Below are 18,878 nucleotides of genomic sequence, written 5' to 3'. Positions count from 1 at the left end.
TTGGGAAGTCAGAAATAGAGGGGACAGCAGGAGTTTTAATTCACGCATTTTTTAAATCAGATATGTATTAGGACCTACTATGTACCAATATGAAGCGGTGGTTAAGAGTTATGGCTGCTCACCGATGGCAACAGGTGTGGTTTTCTTGGATGTACCAATATATCAATACTATGATAAGAGACAGGGATACAACTGTGGCTAAGATAGGCATCATTCTGGATTCACAGAGTTGATGGCTTAGTACTTTGTTTAAAACAAAAACAAAATAACTTGTTTGAGGAAGTGTAGCTAGTAAGCTTTTTCAGAAGAAGCCGGTAAAAAACAATAACTTTACTAAATAAGGTTAAGTGGCTGCTTTATGAGTTTACTTTACTGGGGCATTAGAGAGCAAGCTTTAGAGCAGTGGTTCTCAACCTTGGCTACACATTGACATCACCTGGAAAGTTTTTTAAAAATACTGTGCTTGAGTCCAATCACCAGAGATTCTGATTTAATTGATCTGGGATTTGGCTGAGGTATTAAAATTTTTCAGAACCTTCCAGGTGATTCTAACATGCAGCCAAAGTTGAGAACCACAGCTTTAGAGGCACGCTTCATTGCTGAAAGCAGTAAGTAACCCCAGAAAATGAGCCCCAGGAACAGAAGACGTCTAATTAAGAGAATAATAACACTTCTTTAGAGTTGTGTACCAAGAACACTTTAAACACTTGACATATGTTAATTCATTTAGTAGTTTCAACAGCCCTATGAGGAAGTTACTTTTGTTATCCCCATCTGAGAGGTGAGGAAACGAGGCCCAAGGGGACACAACTATTAAGTGTTGAAGTGGATCTAGTCTCCGATATTAACCACTACACTACACTACACTACACTACACTACACTACACTACACTACACTACACTACACTACACTACACTACACTACACTACACTACACTACACTACACTGCATCTAAATATGGTGTAAGGTTAGTTGTATTGAAGGAAATTTTTAAGGAAAGGAAAACTTACAATAATGATGGTTGTTTTTATTGTTGTTGATGGTTGCTATCAAGCCTCCTCCAACTCATGGAGACTTTATATATGAAAGGACAAAATGTTACCTGGTCCTGATCATCTTCGCAATCGTTGGAATGTTTGAGTTCATTACTGTGCCTATTGTGTCATTTCATCTCATTGAGGGTTTCGCCCATTTTTGCTAACTCTCTGAATTACTAAACATGATGTTCTTTTCTAGCAATTGGTCTTTCCTGATGATGTGTCCAAAGTGAGTCAGAATGCTTCTAAGAAGCATTCTGGTTATATTTTTTTCTAAGACTGACTTACTTATTTTTCTAGTAGCCCATGGTATATTCAATATCCTTCACCAACACCACAACTCAAATGGGTACGATAATGGTAGAAGACCGTTAAATCAGTTAAATGTCAGTTGTTAACTAAGAGTGGTTATTATGACTACATAAAACATGTTTGAATTATTTCTTTGTATATATTATCCCTCAGATTTTTATTCTTCATGCATAGGAATCAGTTAACAATTTCATCTTGCTATATAAAAAAATTAAAAATATATATATATATTTTTTTGTATAGTATAGAAACTTTTGTTTTCTGTGGGGAAACAGGGAGATAAAAGCAATTAGATTATGTGATTTTTCTCTAACTTTTCAAAGAGAGTTTCGCCTGAAGGGAACTTGAGTGTTAGGGGTATTCCATATAATCTAAAGAACAACTTCTACTTCATGGTGATGACCAAGTGGTAGGAATTGAATCTTAGGAGGAAATAATCATCCTCTAGGGAGCAAGTCTTACAAATTGAACCTATTTTACAGGTGAAAAATACCATACAGAAAATTATTATTGGAAGGATTACAGGCACATTGCATTGCTGCACATGTCAAAGAGAAAAGCATTCAAATTTAACTCTATAAAGCATGTGTCAGAGTCAGCCTACCGTATGTATTTTTTTATACTTTCTATCCCATTATAGCAGTAATATCTACCAAATAAATCCTGCACATTTTCAAGCTGTTATCCCCATGCCTTTGTTGTTTCCTCTTTTTGTTTAAAGGCTAAGAAAGCAAATAAATGTAGTGGCTCAGAGCATATAGCCTTCAGTGCAGTGAATATTTAGTGTCTTGCAGCTACAGCTTCAGTGCTATATCCAGGCTTGGTCTGTTCCATATGAGTACAAGCTAATAAATGCAAGGAAGTCCATTTGGTATTCAATTAAGAGCTCTGTTGACTCTTGTTATTAAAGCCTATAAACTATTGAGCGTAAAGTTAAAGTTGAATAGTTCAGCTATTTTGGACGTTGTAACACTGAAAAATAGTGACGTAAAACCCAAGAGTCAAAAGTCATCCTTTGCAGCCCGTGGGCAAATGAAAAGTGAAAATATTGAAGGAAAAAATAAATATATAAAGTTTGCCCATTAGTACACATAACGGTAGGAGCATACTACTGTGCTCACGCAAATACATCAACCAGTTTGTTGAACACAAGATATTACATTGATTTTAACAGAACGCTACAAGATTATTATTGCCGAAGCTCCAATGAAGGAAATAATTAGAGCATTAAGCATTTTTAAGGTTTTAAATGACTTTAGGCAATAACTAGAAAATACTGTAGAAATCAATATAATGTAATTGAAAGGAAATTGAGTTGGTCTTTATTATTTTTTTATCCCTTCTAAATTTTCTCTAGACTGCCAGACCATGTAGGATAGTGAATCTTATTTTGCCATCAGCAGTATAACTTTCTGTAAATCTCATGTGCTGCAGAAGCCGTTTTTATCATTTTACTTAGAAAGTGCTCATAGCTGAATAGTGTTATGAGATTTTGCATGCATTATTTTTATTAGTCTCCGGCCATGTTGTTAAAAGAGAGAAACAAACAAAAACAAAAACATAACCAGACAAATAGAACCTTTTCCACATAGCCAGAAAAATCAAGTTAATGAGATTTCAAACAATGAAACCTGAGAAGTTGTTAGATAAGCCTCACACTTGAACCTAAGTGAAATTCTTCCAGTTTTTATCAAACATTATAACTGTCAATCTTGCTATGCTGCAAGGAATAGAACTCATTGTAGATACAAATTCAATTTGGATGTCTGTGAACCTAACTCATTTTTATTGCTTAGTATTAGAAAGAGTTATTACAATCAAACAGAATAGCTTGAAGTGAACCTCAGGGAGATGCGTGTGTATGAACAGAAATTAAGGAATCTCAAAACCTGAGAAATCCTTCAGAAAATGTGGGTAATCAACAGTTCCTCTGTGTGTTGCTGTTGTTTATTTCCTCATTCATCTTTCTATACATTTAGAAAAGCATTATCAGGCCTTAGGATAGATAAATCAAATGTGTTCCACACTTACTTTTTAGTAAGTTGGTCAGACAAAGGAGAATGTACCAAGAATATGTTACAAGAATCTCTTGTTCCCGTGCCTTCTTGGCTGGTCAAGTGAATAAACGATAACACAATGGAAGGAGCAGAACACCTCTATCCTCAGTTTCTTCTTCTATAAAATAATAACACTTTTCTTTTGGTTGTTTTGAGAATTAAATAACATAAATAAAGCTCTCAGATGATTGGCATATAGTTAGCACTATGTGCATGTTATAATACTTGTTATAAAAAGTATGATGATGGTGGTGGTGATGATTTTGCCTTTTAATTTTTACTGCTAAGATGTAACCTCACTAGCTAGTATTTTGAGCCAGCCAGTTAATTCTGAGTCTCAACTGCCTTGACTATAAAATAGAAATAATATCTCCTCTACCTACTTTAAGTGTATCATGTTCATGAAAAAAATTAAAGGGTTCACAAGCTATAAAGCAGAAGTACAATTAAAAACACTAAATCTGGGCTTAAGGAAGATTGGGCTTAAATCCTAGCATCATCTCTTACTTGATATGTGACTTTAATTAGGTCCGTAGTTTCCTTATCTGTAAAATAATATTAGTAATAGCAACTTCTCATAAAATTATTGTGAAAATTATATGAGGTCATATGTAAAGAGCTCAGTACCATGGCTGACATGTAGAAACTACTAAAAAAAATTTTAATAGTTCTATTTAATATAAGAAATAAGTATTATTTTAATTTCTTAATAGTCTCTTTGTTGAAGCCCATTTAATATGGGATGAGTGCATGTATTTTATTTCTAGTTTTCCAGGTAATCTGTATCTTAAACTTTCTCTACCACAAAATTCAGTCTCTGAACATCCTAGTTCTTGATTCCCATTGAGGAAGCATTGTAGATTAGTGCATATGAAGGAGAAACTAAGTTAAGTAAAAGAAGATTATCAATCCTAGAATCCACACCAATGTTGTAAGAATAGAGAATTATACTGAACAATTTTACAAGTGCTGTCATCAAAAGACATTTGAGTCAAGTAGGGGAAAAAAAAAAAAAGAGAGAGAGAGAGAAAATACAGAGGATGAAAACTATCAAGCAAAGGAGAGAATTACTATCTTATAATATATATGAAAACCTGTCCAAACTTACAAAAATAAAATTCTGGGATTGAGAATAAATGGCATCATTTATGGTACAAATAACATTTAAGACACTGCCTAGGTCTAAAGACAAGCTATGTTGTCCTATTCCAAATATTTTCTTTTGTTTTTTTTCCAAACCCCCAAACACTAGAGTGCTTTAAAATTATTTAAACCATTGGCCGTATGTGTTAGTTACTGTAAAAACAGCGTGAGGGCAGTGTCTGACTTCCTCTCACTTCACAAGGAGGAAGGAGAACCAAGATCAACAGGCCAAGGCCAAGTCCTATGAGGCAGGGGTCAGAAATGCCTCCTCTTTCCTCCATTTTTACCAATTCCAATACTGACCATCCCTCCACTGCACTCTCTACTTCTCTGCTGGGTTCAATAATTTATTGCAATGGCCACATAGAACTCACAGACAATACTCATGATTGTGGGGTTTATTAGGGAAATAACAATTACAGTTCAGGCTCAGGAACACTCAGGATTCCATTCTGCCATCAGGACAGCCTCTTCCCAGCTATGCTCACAGGTATGCCTCTCCCTGGCCCTCAGTCTCTGCCCAAAAGCACTCAGTTTTCTTGCTTCATGAGCTGGGAAGCCCAGTGCACCATCTCCTGTGGGTCTCTCTTATGCATCTCTCCTGCTGGTCTCTCCTTCCTTGGTGGTAGTGGGCTCTTCTTTCCGGCTTCTGGGATGGCACATTTCAAGCCTGGCAGCATGGGAAAACTGACAATTACCACACACAGTCCTGCCCATTCACTCAGGTGGGAGTTACAAGTCCATGTCTAAAAAGGCCACACATAGAAGTGATCTATCATACTGTAGCTACCTGTGCTACCATAACAAAAAAAAAAAATTTTTTTTTTGAAATACCATAAATTAGTGACTTTAAAGAACAGAAATTTATTGTCCCACAATTTTGAGTGCTGGAAGTCTAAATCAGGGCATCAGCTTTAGGGCAGGGTTTCTCTGGGCATTCCTTGGTTTATAGATGATTTCTCACACGTTATCTTCTCCCGTGTGTGTCTGTGTCTGTTCTGCTGTTTTTATAAGATTCTACTCAGAAACAATTCACTCTACTCCAGAATGAATTCATTAACTTTACAAAAGATCCTATTTCCAAACAGGGTCATATTTACAGGTAAAGATGTTAGGACTTCAACATACCCTTTGGTAGACGCAGTTCAATCCAGGACACCATGTTTAGTTTTGATTAAATAAGGGCATAATTAAAAAGAAGTTGGAAATTGTCCAGAGCATTGTTGAAACAAAACTGCTCAACAGACATTGTCACTAATTCAGTAGTAAATATTTTTATTACTCAATACATTTAAGTTGGCAATAAAGATGCCATTTATTTGAAGTAGGATTACCAAACTTATAAAACAACTCCAAGGGGGACAAAAAGAAATCCTTGTGTTTACTTGGCAGCTTAGAACATATTTGTCATGAACAAGATGATATTCTAAAAGCTGTTCATTAGGCTTAGAATTAAGTAAAATATAGACGGCACATTGGAAATTTAGCTCTTCGCTTAATGTTATAGATCACCTTTTTTCCATCAATATTTTTGGTCTTGGCAAATAAAATCCTCTAGAAGAAGTAATTAGAAAAAGTACACATCAAGGAATGTAATTTAGAACAGACTTTGTTTGACCTCAGAAGAGAATAAAAGCTCAAAAGAAATTTCACGAGGTTTTAAATTTGGACGGAGAACTACAATATCTCTGATAATTAGACTTTCAACACATTTGGATTTGCTAAATGGATCTAAGTTCTAATTAGACTTTTTATGTAACTAAGAATGACATATCATTGTAAGAATTTAATGTGCTTTTACAGTTGAAACCAGCAATTAGCAGCATTTTCCAAATTATTTTAATAAGAATAAAAGCTAGCTCTGCTGTTTATATTGTGACATCCCTTTCTCTTATGGTATACTACATAAAAAAATAAAAATTTTTTCATATTTTTTTTATTTTTTTACATTTTAGTATTTTAATTAAACACCTTTTGGGGAGCTCAAAGAGAAACTTGAGTTTTAATAGGAAGCACCTAAATTGTTTATTTGTGAGGAAGACTTGCCAGTTCGTTGATGACTTTGGAAGATACAAACAAAATGCAATACAAGGAAATAAATCACAGTCATCAGGGGGAAGCAACACAAATAACCAGGTGCCACTGTAACCATTTAGTTGATCAAAACAGTCTCCGAATATGACTAAAGGTCTGTCCCATTCTTAGAATATCTGAATGTAGAATTGGGTTTTCAAATGCGAAGGCTCATGGAGCTGGTATCTGGATCAATAGCCATAGCACGGCACTTCTTCCCAAGGTGTGCATTACAGCATTCTCTTCGCAGCTTTGCTCCTTGAGCAGTTATCTGCTAATTCAAGTCACATCATCTCTTTCCTTTCTTCTTACTTCTGAGCTGAGAGTCATTAATTTTCATCCCATTGAGATTTATAGGCGGTAATCTTAAAATCGATAGCTGTCAGATTTGGATATTACAAGAGATAAGAACTAAAGGAGGTTTTAAAAACTAAACGAGTATTTTGGAGAGAAAAAAGAAGTGAAACATTGCAAGACTCTAAGGGACAGGCTGCTGCCAAAACACTGAAAGCAAATTGATAGCACTAACAAAATAGGCAAATTATATTGTTTTATATACTGTGAATACTTTGAAAACAACAAAGCCAAATACATGATCTTTTCCTTAAAAAAAACCAGTAACCCTTCTAGTCACGGTAAGAATTTTGCAGCTTTTTTTTCCCAATAAGAACGGTGTTACCTGTTACCATTGAGTCCATTCCGACTCACGATGATCCTTTAGGACAAAGTAGAACTTGCTCATAGGGTTTCCCAGGAGCAGCTGGTGGATTCAGACTGCTGACCTGTTGGTTAGCAGCCGAGCTCCTAACCACTGCGCCACGGGATAAGATCTAATTAAAACCATTGGAACTGTAAGAAAATTCAACTTGTACAGTAATTGATATATTAGAACAGATGTTATGCTAGAATTATATGAGCTATTATTTTCCCAATTAGTGCATTAGTGGGACTAAGTTATTGGTGCATTTATAACTCCTCATTAAGTCAAATGTCTTCAGCGAGCCTCCTAAAGCAGGCTGGGTACTGTCATATGTCATATGATGATATTTAAAAGCAGGAAATGGCATTTCTGGTTATTTCGTTTGCTATTAAAAAAGAAAACCTGTGCAAGACCCTTATTATACTAATTATTCCAAGAGACATCACAAGTCCTCTGAAAGCTCTCCACACCAGTGACCGGACAGTTCTTCAGGCAGATAAGTGACCAAAGCTATTTTGTCTTTCAGCTTGGGTGCTGGAACCCTGTCACAGGGCTGAATGGGTCACTGACTGACAAGAAGCTGGAGAATAACATGCGAGGCGTGGTTCTACGGGTGGTGACTGTCCTGGTAAGTCTGATGTGCCTTGTGGCTTTAGTTTCTAGAGGTTGCTTTATCCTTCATTTGTTTGTGTTTTACACCTGGTGCCGTAATCTTGAAAGAGCTTTTTACAAACCCTATGATCTCTAAGATATTTTTTAAGTGGATTAGAATCAGATGTGTGCGTTATTTTCTTTAAATGACGGTGCTTTGCTAAATAAGTTCCTTAGACACTGTAGGTGCAATTTCCCTCTTTCTACAGCTTTCCACACATGATAAAAGTATCCATGAGTCACTCTCTCACTGAAACTCTATACTATGCATAAATGAAGATAACCACCTAAAACTAGGAGAGATTTGATACAATGTTCTACACTCAGGAATACTAAAATGTTAGGAGATGAAGATGATAATTTTCTAGTAAGGAACTACTTTGGAGGAAAGACCATTTGGTTAGTTAATAAATATTTACTGAGTATCATCAACTGTATTCCAAGCTCCATGCTGATGACTGGGGACATTGATGAATAAAATACATATATGATTCTCTCTTTGCAGAGCTTATCATCTAGTAATTCTGTGAATGCTAAATGGGATTATACATGTGAAACATTTATTACAATTCTATTCATTTATTAAGAAATCCATAAATGATAACCATTCCCAAGATGATAATAGAAATATTCTTGGACATTAAAATACTCAAATGAGTACTATGCAAATAGCCAAAAAACATAAGGTTTGCACTGTCTCTTTTTATTTCAATGTGTTTAACCTCATGCTACTTTATAGTACATTTCAAAACTTACTAGTCTGTAGGAGTCCCTGGGTGGTGCAAACAGTTAATGAGATTAGCTGCTAACTGAAAGATTGGAGGGTTGAGTCCACCCCAAGACACCTAGAAAGACCTGGCAATCTACTTCCCAAAAAACCAGCCATCGAAAATGCTATGGAGCACAGTTCTACTCTAGCATACATGGGTCCGCCATGACTGGGAATTGGCTTGAGTGCAGCTGGTTCCCACAGTGCATAGCTATTAAAATTATTTTACTTCAGAGTAGCCTACTTGTTTTTAAGTTTGAAAAAAAACTTTCCTATAGGCTAAATAAATTGCCAAATTCGTAAATGGGAGTGGTAAACAGTCTTTGATATGTCCATGCTAATTAGATACTCATCAAAGTTTATAAAAACAATGGCTGCCCTTTGTGTATTGGCAAATGAAAATTAAATAGATTTAACATAATTTCTCTGTCAAAAAAAGGGCTGTGAATATTCTCTATAAAAGGAAATTAAAATGTATAGCCTAATTCTACTTTTTCATGCCTATGATTTTATTCCTAGTTATTGTTTTGACCAGATTTTTACATTTTGGTAAATAGGGTGTAAATACTTGGTAATTGAAGTGACCATGTGCTTCTGTACGTGCCTGAGGGTGCGCGTGTGCATTTGCATTGGTGTGCTGATATTAAAAAGACAGATGTTTCAAGTGCAATAAACTATTAATAGTCTCTTCTCTAGTGATTGTATGAACAATTGCAATACAAAACAATATATGTGCTTTGTTTTGTTTTTTGTGATTCATATTTCCAAAACAAACTAACCTCATTCAGTTGTTAAGCAAATATTTATTCAGTGCTATATGATAGACTTAGTAATGGGTATAAGATGAACAATATATAGACTCTATCCTGAAGGTATGCCTAGTGACTTCTTGGGGAGACAAAAACAGCTAAAATTTCCTAAGTGCTTACTATGTGCCAGGTACTCTACCAAGCCCTCTGCATGCATTACCTTATTCAGTCTTCACAGTATTCCCAAGAAGTACTAGTATGAGTCCAAGGATATAGATAAGGAAACTGAGTCTTTCACACTGAAAACAAATGCGGAAGGTTGTACGGATAGTAAGTAGCAGAGTTGGGATTCGAATTCAGGAAATCTGGGTCCAAACCTCTAACCACCTCCCTCTTAACATTACATTATACTCCCTATTACCTACTGCAATAAGTGTGAGAATTTAGATATAAAAGATTACAGGTGAATTAAGAGTTTGAAATGTTTAACTCTGAATAATGTAAAGGTGAGTTTTATTGGAATAGCTTCATAGGGCCAATTATTTTAAATTCATTTCCAGGATGAGCAAAGTAATTGCTATTTTGAGCATGAAATGGTATTGCTTTGCACAGTGTTAATGCCTGCATGCCCAGGTTCACCTCCATGACTCATAATGATCTCTGTTTTCTACAAGCTCAGCAGGCACAGATCCTGAATATGATTAGTGAGTAAAAAAAAAAGATAAGGAAATAGTTGGTTTTTCCCATGTTTCTGTGATGTGATATGAATTTATCAACTTGGCTGCCCAGTTGAGTAAAAGGTTGTTTCGTTTATTACACTCCTACAATGCGTATATAGCCAGTGTACTTAATCATCTCATTTGCTTTCTGGCTCTTCCTGTGACTCATATGGGAATGGAAAAAAGCCATGACCTTTTATTTATTTCCTGTAAGCACCTTTCCAGATCTAGCGCTCACTTAGGCTAACTTGCAAGCTTTTTCTACCAAACACAGAGAATCGCATCTCCCAGATCATTCAGCAACTCCAAAATCTTGATGCTTTACCTCATTTAATCCTTGAACTAGAATATGGTCTGTATGAGACTTGATTTTGTAAATGGTGAACTTAAACACCAATTCCTTGTACTCCAAGTATTTGCCTGTAATACCTCCCAGAAGGAAGAAAGAGGAGGGGACATGTGTAAAACCCTGAGGGAAGGTACCTCATGCGTTCTAACTACAATCAAGCTGCAGTTCCACGTGTGCCCCCTTCGCTTCTTAAGAAATGTATGCTATCAATTACATACAGTTTAGTAAAATTTATTTTCCTTATCTAAGTTTTGAAACCCCCATTCCTATCACTGTTAATGATATTTCATTGATTTGAAGGAAATAACCTAGTATTTAGGAGTCCCTGGGTAGTAAAGATGGTTAAGCTGTCAATTACTACTGAAATGTTGGTGGTTCTAAACCTCTCAGAAGTGCCTCAGAAGAAAATGAAGAACCTATGGAGTGCAGTTCTACTCTTTCCATATTTATCTTAAACTAGATAATTCATCACTTTATTGTCTGTGATAAATAGACATTCCAATGCTTAATTAAAGATAGTTACATTATTAACAGAGATGTAAATAAGGTTAAAGGAATCAACAAGGTATGTTGAAGACCACAGGGCCTAGATACACATGAAGCCTTTGACTGCCATGATGACCGATAAGGAATAGGGAGGGAACAGTATTACCAGACCTGGCAATAGCTAGAGCCATTGGAGAGTGACCACTCAATAGTAGCTGTGAACCTTGGTAGAGGAAGAAAATGGAGAAAAAGAATCACTGTCAAAACCACCACTGTTAGACACCAGTTAAATGAGGAGGCAAGGATACACTAATATCTTCCTTCTTATCCTTCCATCCCCTTCAATTGTCTGTCGTTGCCAAACCCAACCAGGAGCAAGGGGACCCAAGTAGTGAATACCATGAAGGTCAGGACAGAGTAAGGCAGTAAAGGGCACAGTGGAACTGGAGGGAAAATGGGCAATCCAGCATCAGTACCTACCATTTGATAGACACATATAAGGCCTTTGTATGTGTTCATTTATTTAAACCATATTGTGATTACTTCTGACACCAAATACACAGACTTAAGTCAGACTTCAAATGTTAAGGGCACAAACAGTCTTCCACAAGACTGTTCTCACTTGACACGAGCTGCAAGTTTGAGATCCCAAATCCACCCTCACTTCTGACAACTGGCTACAAATTCCAGGGTTTCCACTACCTGCTCAGGTTCAATAATTCTCTAGAACAGCTCTTAGAACTCAGGAAAGTGCCATACCTGTGATTACAGTTTTATTACAGCTGAAGGATACAGGTCAGAACCAAAGGGAGAGACACAGAGGGTGAGGTCTGGGATGGTCCCAAACATGAAACTTCCATTATCCTCTCCCCATGGAATCAGGATGAGTCACCCTCCCAACACACTGATGTGTGAAAATATGCCAAATATTGTCAACCAGGGAAGCCTAACCTGAGCTTCAGTGTCCATAGTTTTTATTGGAATTTAATTATGTAGGTATGATTGATTGAATCATTGGCTACAAAATTGAATTCAGTCTCCAACCTCCCCTTGCCACTATGGAGGCCTGGCTGACATCATGTGGCTGAAAGCTCCAACCCTCTAATCACATGGTTGATCTATCTGGCATGGCCAGCCTTTGTCCTGAGTTACATTATTAGCATAATCTATCTAGGATTCCACCAGGAATCACATTTTCAGCGTAAATAATCAGGTATGGTCCGAGGGTCCCACCATGAGTAACAAAGTTATCATTGGGGAAATTTTAAGGGTTTAAAGGTTACCTGCTGAAACCAGGAACAAAAGCCAGCCATATTCTTTTTACACGCTTGTTATGAATTGAATTGTGTCCCCCAAAAATGTGTTGGAATCCTAACCTCTATGCCTGTGGTTAAGCACTTGGCTGCTAACCAAAATATGGGTGGTTTGAAACCACCAGCTGCTCCACAGGAGAAAGATGTGGCAATCTGTTTCTGTAAAGATTACGGAATACAGTCATGTTAGATTTAAATTAAAAATGGTATAACATTTGGAATGTGCCGGTTGCAAATGTTATTGGTCACTAAGGAGCATTTTCTAAATGGCATCACCTATGAATAACTTTATATTCAGCCATGATCAAAACCACAGAAATACGTCTTACAAATGGAGAAAAAAAAAGAATGAGAATGAAATTCAGATCTTCCATCTTGGTGCCTCTGTCTGACTCTTTCTTTGTTTCCATATTTGGCCTGATGATCTCTATTTCTTAACGAGTAGACCAAGTGTATTACCTCAAGGCAGTTATGAAGATTTTATTTTCTTTTAATTTCTTAAAGTATACAAGTGTGGATAGCCATAAAAAACCAATTTTGTCATTCTTTTTTTATGATGATTCCCAAAAAAAAGAAATAATGTATCACTAAATTGTAAAGATCATCATAATACTAATGAAAAAATGGAAAGAAGTTAGCAACAAGTGAAAAGAAAGGTATGAGAAGATATGGTGTAAGAAAAAATACACGATATCTGAAAAACTTGAATTGACATTGGCAAGAGTTCACTGATTAATCCAACTCTTATATGCCTGGTGTGGTTGTGTTTATAACAGACACAGTGGCGTCACTAATGAAACGTGTATTTACTCATAAATTCATTTGAGAAATATTTATTGAGGACCTAATATGCCCCAGGCCTTCTTCTAGATGGTCGGGGTATACACAGACAACAAACCCTGATTTGAGAGTTTTATTTTAGCAGGACATCTTCTAAAATTCTCAGAATATTCTTGAAAAAAATGCAATGAAGTCCTTATTAAATATTAAATGCAGTATTCATGAGCCTGAAATTACCATAAAAATAATTCAACAACTTTATACAAAGATGTGACTGAAAGTTTATGGTAAAGTGTGGCTGTGATTCCTCCATATTTTAAAATTCAAAAGCATATAATTTTTTACACTTTGGTATTTCTGAAATCAGGATGCATCTTTCAACTGATAGCTCCTTACAACCAAAATTGACCACACTGTTTGTCTTTCTTAGTGGTGCATAAGACAATTATGCATCTTACAATTGAAAACATCTTAGATTGAATAAAATATGGTATTTGTAAAAAATTAATTAAGTTAATGGATGTTCCTGGAAAGGTAAATTCAGCAAAACTGGGCAAGAAGCCATGATAAAAAAAGAGAGAGAGACTATTTTAAAAGAATATCTTTAAAAGAAAAGAAATATCAATAGGAAATGATGCCAATCTGAAGAAAAGGATAGTAATAGAAATGAAAAAAGAAAAAATACTGTTTAAATTAAAACTGTCAGTAGTCATAGAAGGATAGGAAAAAGTACATAAAGGCAGCTTATCCTAAACCAAACCACACAAAGTAAGGTCCAAACAATGTATTGAGAGAAAGGTGGGTTTTCCTAAGCAACTCACTGTAGGAAGGATTTTTTGCCCAGCTGTAGCAGGCAGCTGTCTAGTGAGTTGTCATTTTAAGAGTAATTCTCCTTTACTGAAATATTTCCCTATCATTAGTCTCACTCCTTGAAATTGATTTTAGCAGTCGTTATTTCTCTGTGAAAATTCACAATGTTATCTGAGGTCTAAGAGAGGTAAAACATTAATATATAGTATACCCGAACTATTGACCCTTACTCAACAACTATTTATTGTGCGTATATACTAAGTTAAACATCGTGCTCAATTCCAGAGTGCCAAAAAGAAATGATATAGTCCCTGCTTTCAAGGAGTTTCAGGTATAACATTTTATCAAAATTATTAAGTTCTTTATCAGAAAACAGGACCTGTGTATGTAGGATTCAGAATCAAAACTGTTCTGGATAGGCTGGGAAAGAAAGATAAAGTTGAGAGGAGAGAAAAAGAGAAAGGGAATTAAGAGAGAGAGGCAAGAAGTGTGAGAGAGAAAATTGTTATCTAAGATAATTTTATTCCCCATTGTACTGAGTTCTTTCACTCAGAATGCTTTGCGATTCTATTCACCCACTTCTCACCTATTGACATGTTTAGGTTCCAAAGATCAGGTCTTATGCGAAAATCTGCATTATGTGAAAACGGAGGAATTTTTTTTTCTATTTTCAGACCATCTATTTGTCTGATTTTTTTCATTTAGAAAATATGATCACAGAAATAAAAACAGCTAAACTTTATTGATTTGCTCATCTCTGTGACGAGTCCAGTTATGGATTATTCCTCTGTGGAGAAGGAGGCTTGGAGGAGACAAAACTGGATAAAAGCGGGCTGTGTGACTTGAGGGCCCATAGCTTAACCACTTCACCTTCCTCCTGTGCTAAGTCAGAGCTTCTCTCGTGGATCCACCTTCAGACCTTCACTCCCACCCCTGCAAGCCCTGCATTCACCATTCTGGAGGCTGCTCTGCCCTCTGGGCCTGGAAAGTCACCAAGGCTCCAGGCTTCCTGTGATGGTGCTAGGAGCTTAGTTGGCACCTGACCCCACCAAGGCAGAGGCTTCAAGGATGTCATTAAACTTCCACGTATTTCTTGGAAACGCCGTCTCCGATACCTCTTTCTTTCCTCTTTTCCCACCTTACAGCAAGTTTAAGCTGCAGGGTCTTGGGCCACATAGAAGCTGGGAACTCAGAACAGGCAACCACTGGCTCGGTGCTGTCTAGTGTTCACCCACAGGCCATGGCCATGGAGGAGGCCAGCCATGCTTGGCAGTTGGATATAGTGCCCCCACCAGCAGGAGAGAGCGGAGGGTGCCAGGCAGTGCGGCCCAGCTTCCTGGAGGCCACCCAGAGACCCTCCTCAAGGAAGGGGGTGCTCTGCAGCTGTTGCCACCATTCCTGCCACCTCGTTAATGCACAAAGTGGCCCAATAGTAGATTTTTTACTATTGTTCTAAATGTGAAATGTCAGATAATGAGATAGTTGATAAGTGAGGAGTAGGTGTATAAGAGATACTCTCTCTTGTTCCTCCAATACTTTCCTTATACACCCACTCCTCAACTATAAACATGGTTAGGTTCCAAAGACTAGGTCCATATGTAGAAATCAGTGTTATGTGAAATGGAGGACGATCACATCCGATCACAAAACCGAGGATGGACTACAGTGCCAAACCACTGAAAATCATGGTCCAGCCAAGTTGACACATAATCTTAACCATCACAGCCAGCGTTATTCTCTCCTTTCACCTCAGCATTTGTTACTACCAGCCATACGTTGTTAATGCACAAAATAGTAGATTTTTTGCTATTGTCAAATGTGACATGTAAGATAATGTGATAGTAGGTAAGTGAGAAGTAGTTCTATTATATTTTTGTAATAATTTCATTAGTGTGAGATTCTTCCACTAAATTGTAAATACCAATAAAACACAAAGTTGGTTTTCACTTGCAATGACTGGCAAATAGAAACACCTCAGTATATATTTGTTGATTGAAAAATTATTCTAGTAGCCTGAAGATGTGTGTGTGTGTGCACGTGTGTGTGTGAGAGAGAGAGAGAGAGAAAGGAGGACAGAGAGAGAGAATTCTACTTGTGATTATAAAAATAAGGATAGGGATAGATACAAGACTATGCCTGAATAGGTGGTATCAGGATTCCTAATTCTTCAATTTCCATATAACAAGTCTGACTTTCCAAGACAGACAACAAAGAATGCCCTAGACTGAGAGATATTCTTCATTTTTGAATGGGATTCTCTTTATTACATCTTAGTGAACTGAATCAGATAACAAAAATGGAATGCTGAGGGGGAGAGGTGCCTATTTTATTTACATCTTAATCAAGTACTAAGCCTCATGCTGCTCACTAATCCCCTCTGAGGAGCACATTGGTTTCACAGACTCTTTAGAGGTATACAGGAGCACCGCAGAGCTCCAAAAACAGCTCACTTAGGCCCCTACTCCTCATCAATAAAGGCCAAAATGCTTGAAAAAGCTCAGCCTCCTCCAGCTTTTGTGTATTTCTAAGCTATTTACTCCTTCTGTCATAATTCCTTTCACTCCACTCATCCCAGTAAGTGAGATAGCAGTGAGGATCAGCCACCCTGTATCCTTCCTCAGTACACTCATTTCTTAACATGTTCATATTCAAACTCCACACCCTATTTAGTATTGCCAAGGTGATTCATTAGCTTTTTCATTCATTTGTTGATACACTCAACCCAGGATTGTTTATCCAGCACCCACTCTGTGCCACAAAATATGCTAGATGCTGGGGATACAGAGGTGAACAAAATAAACATGGTCATTGCTGTCATAGAGCATGACATCTTAAGGGGAATATTGACAATATTCAAATAACTGTACTAATGAATAGCTAAACTGAAGAAATCAATAAGCACTAGCCCTGCAAGATAACTGGTCAAGCCAAAAGCTAAAGGAGATATATGTATGGCTAGATGTCTCCCATAAAAAGTTGGAACATGGAAAATAGAGGACATAGGCAGCAACATGCTTTTCAAATTAGTAAAGTCCACATTATAAGATTATTAAAGTCCAAAATTAATAGGAACATATTTATATAAAAAACTAAACTATATGCTTTTTTTTTAATCTAACTTTTGTTCTATAAACTCTATAACTAGAATCTTCCACTTAAAACCCCACATTTAGACTCAAAAGAATTAATACTTAAGACTATTAAATCTTTTGACATAGTTGATTCTAGGAAATGAGTTAGCCCATTCACAGAATGTTCAAATAATTATATACTTTTTAGGTGAAGAAATAGAAACTTTTAATTCAAATTATCAAACATTTTTCAAATTATGAAATAGCAAGCCCATATTTGATGAGACATTACAGCTGATAGAGAAGCATTTAGCATTCTCTTGGTCTTAGAGATTGTCATTGTTTATCCTTTCTTCCACAATATTTTCATTTTCACATGTACAGATATTTTGTAAGTCATCTTCCCACAATCTATGGGAAGAAAAGAATAAGACAAAATCGATATCATATGATAAAGGAGAAAAAGAGTGAAATAAGACTACAGTTCTGTAGGTTTATGATCTTCTAAGGAAATAGCAATTCAAATACAAGGAAAGAGCTCACCTCTTTTCTTTGATTTTGCTTCTTTGGAAGTGTTCAAAAATTAACATGCTTATGTTAAATACAAGCCCCACATGTCTGTCAGTTTGTCGTACTATGGGGGCTTCCGTGTTGCTGTGATGCTGGAAGCTATGCCGGAGATGGGATGATAGAATTTTGCAAGACCAACGACTTCTTCATTGCAAACACCTTCTTTCACCAACATAAAAGGCCATGATACTCAGGGACCTCATCAGAGGGAACACACAGAAATCAAATTGACTACACCTGTAGAAAGAGACAATGGAAAAGCTCAATATCATCAGTCAGAACAAGGCCAGGGACCGACTGTGGAACAGACCATCAATTGCTCACATGCAAATTCATGCTGAAACTGAAGAAAATCAGAGCAAGCACACGAGAGCCAAAATATGACCTTGAGTATATCACACCTGAATTTAGAGACCACCTAAAGAATAGATTTGATGCATTGAACACTAGTGACCGAAGACCAGACGAGTTGTGCAAGGACATCATGCATGAAGAAAGAAAGAAAGTGTCATTGAAAAGACAGGAAAGAAAGAAAAGATGAAGATGGGTGTCAGAGGAGACTCTTAAACTTACCCTCGAATGTCGAGCAGCTAAAGCAAAAGGAAGAACTGATGAAGTAAAAGAACTGCACAGAAGATTTCAAAGGGTGTCTCGAGAAGACAAAGTAAAGTATTACAATGACATGTGCAAAGAGCTGGAGATGGAAAACCAAAAGGGAAGAACACACTCAGAGTTTCTCAAGCTGAAAGAACTGAAGAAAAAATTCAAGTCTCGAGTTGCAGTAGTGAAGGATTCTATGGGGAAAATATTAAAGGACACAGGAAGCATCAAAAGAAGATGGAAGTAATACACACAGTCATTATACCAAAAAGAATTAGTCAATGCTCAACCATTTCAAGAGGTGGCATATGATCAGAAACTGATGGTACTGAAGGAAGAAGTCCAAGCTGCTCTGAAAGCATTGGCGAAAAACAAGGCTCCAGGAATTGATGGAATATCAAGTGAGATATTTCAACAAACAGATGCAGCGCTGGAGGTGCTCACTTGTCTATGCCAAGAAATACGGAAGACAGCTTCCTGGCCAACTGTCTGGAAGAGATCCATATTTATGCCTATTCCCAAGAAATGCGATCCAACCGAATATGGAAATTATAGAACAATATCATTAATACCACACGGAAGCAAGATTTTGCTGAAGATCATTCAAAAATGGCTGCAGCAGTGTATTGACAGGGAACTGCCAGAAATTCAGGCCGGTTTCAGAAGAGGATGTGGAACGAGGGATATT

General features: G+C 36.8%; 1 protein-coding gene across 1 annotated transcript in view; it reads left to right on the top strand.

Annotated features, from left to right (window-relative positions):
* Positions 1-18,878, top strand: part of GRID2 (glutamate ionotropic receptor delta type subunit 2) — a 1,658,713-nt gene that overhangs the window by 1,223,633 nt on the left and 416,202 nt on the right. Inside the window, exon 9 of the mRNA XM_049885711.1 lies at positions 7,850-7,951. Coding sequence (XP_049741668.1) covers positions 7,850-7,951 — 102 coding nt within the window. The remainder of the gene's footprint in view (positions 1-7,849; positions 7,952-18,878) is intronic.

Source organism: Elephas maximus, chromosome 5 (genome assembly GCF_024166365.1).
Source record: "Elephas maximus indicus isolate mEleMax1 chromosome 5, mEleMax1 primary haplotype, whole genome shotgun sequence".
Classification (NCBI taxonomy): domain Eukaryota; kingdom Metazoa; phylum Chordata; class Mammalia; order Proboscidea; family Elephantidae; genus Elephas; species Elephas maximus.
Note: the sequence above shows the minus strand (reverse complement) of the source record. Positions and strands in the feature narration are given on the sequence as shown.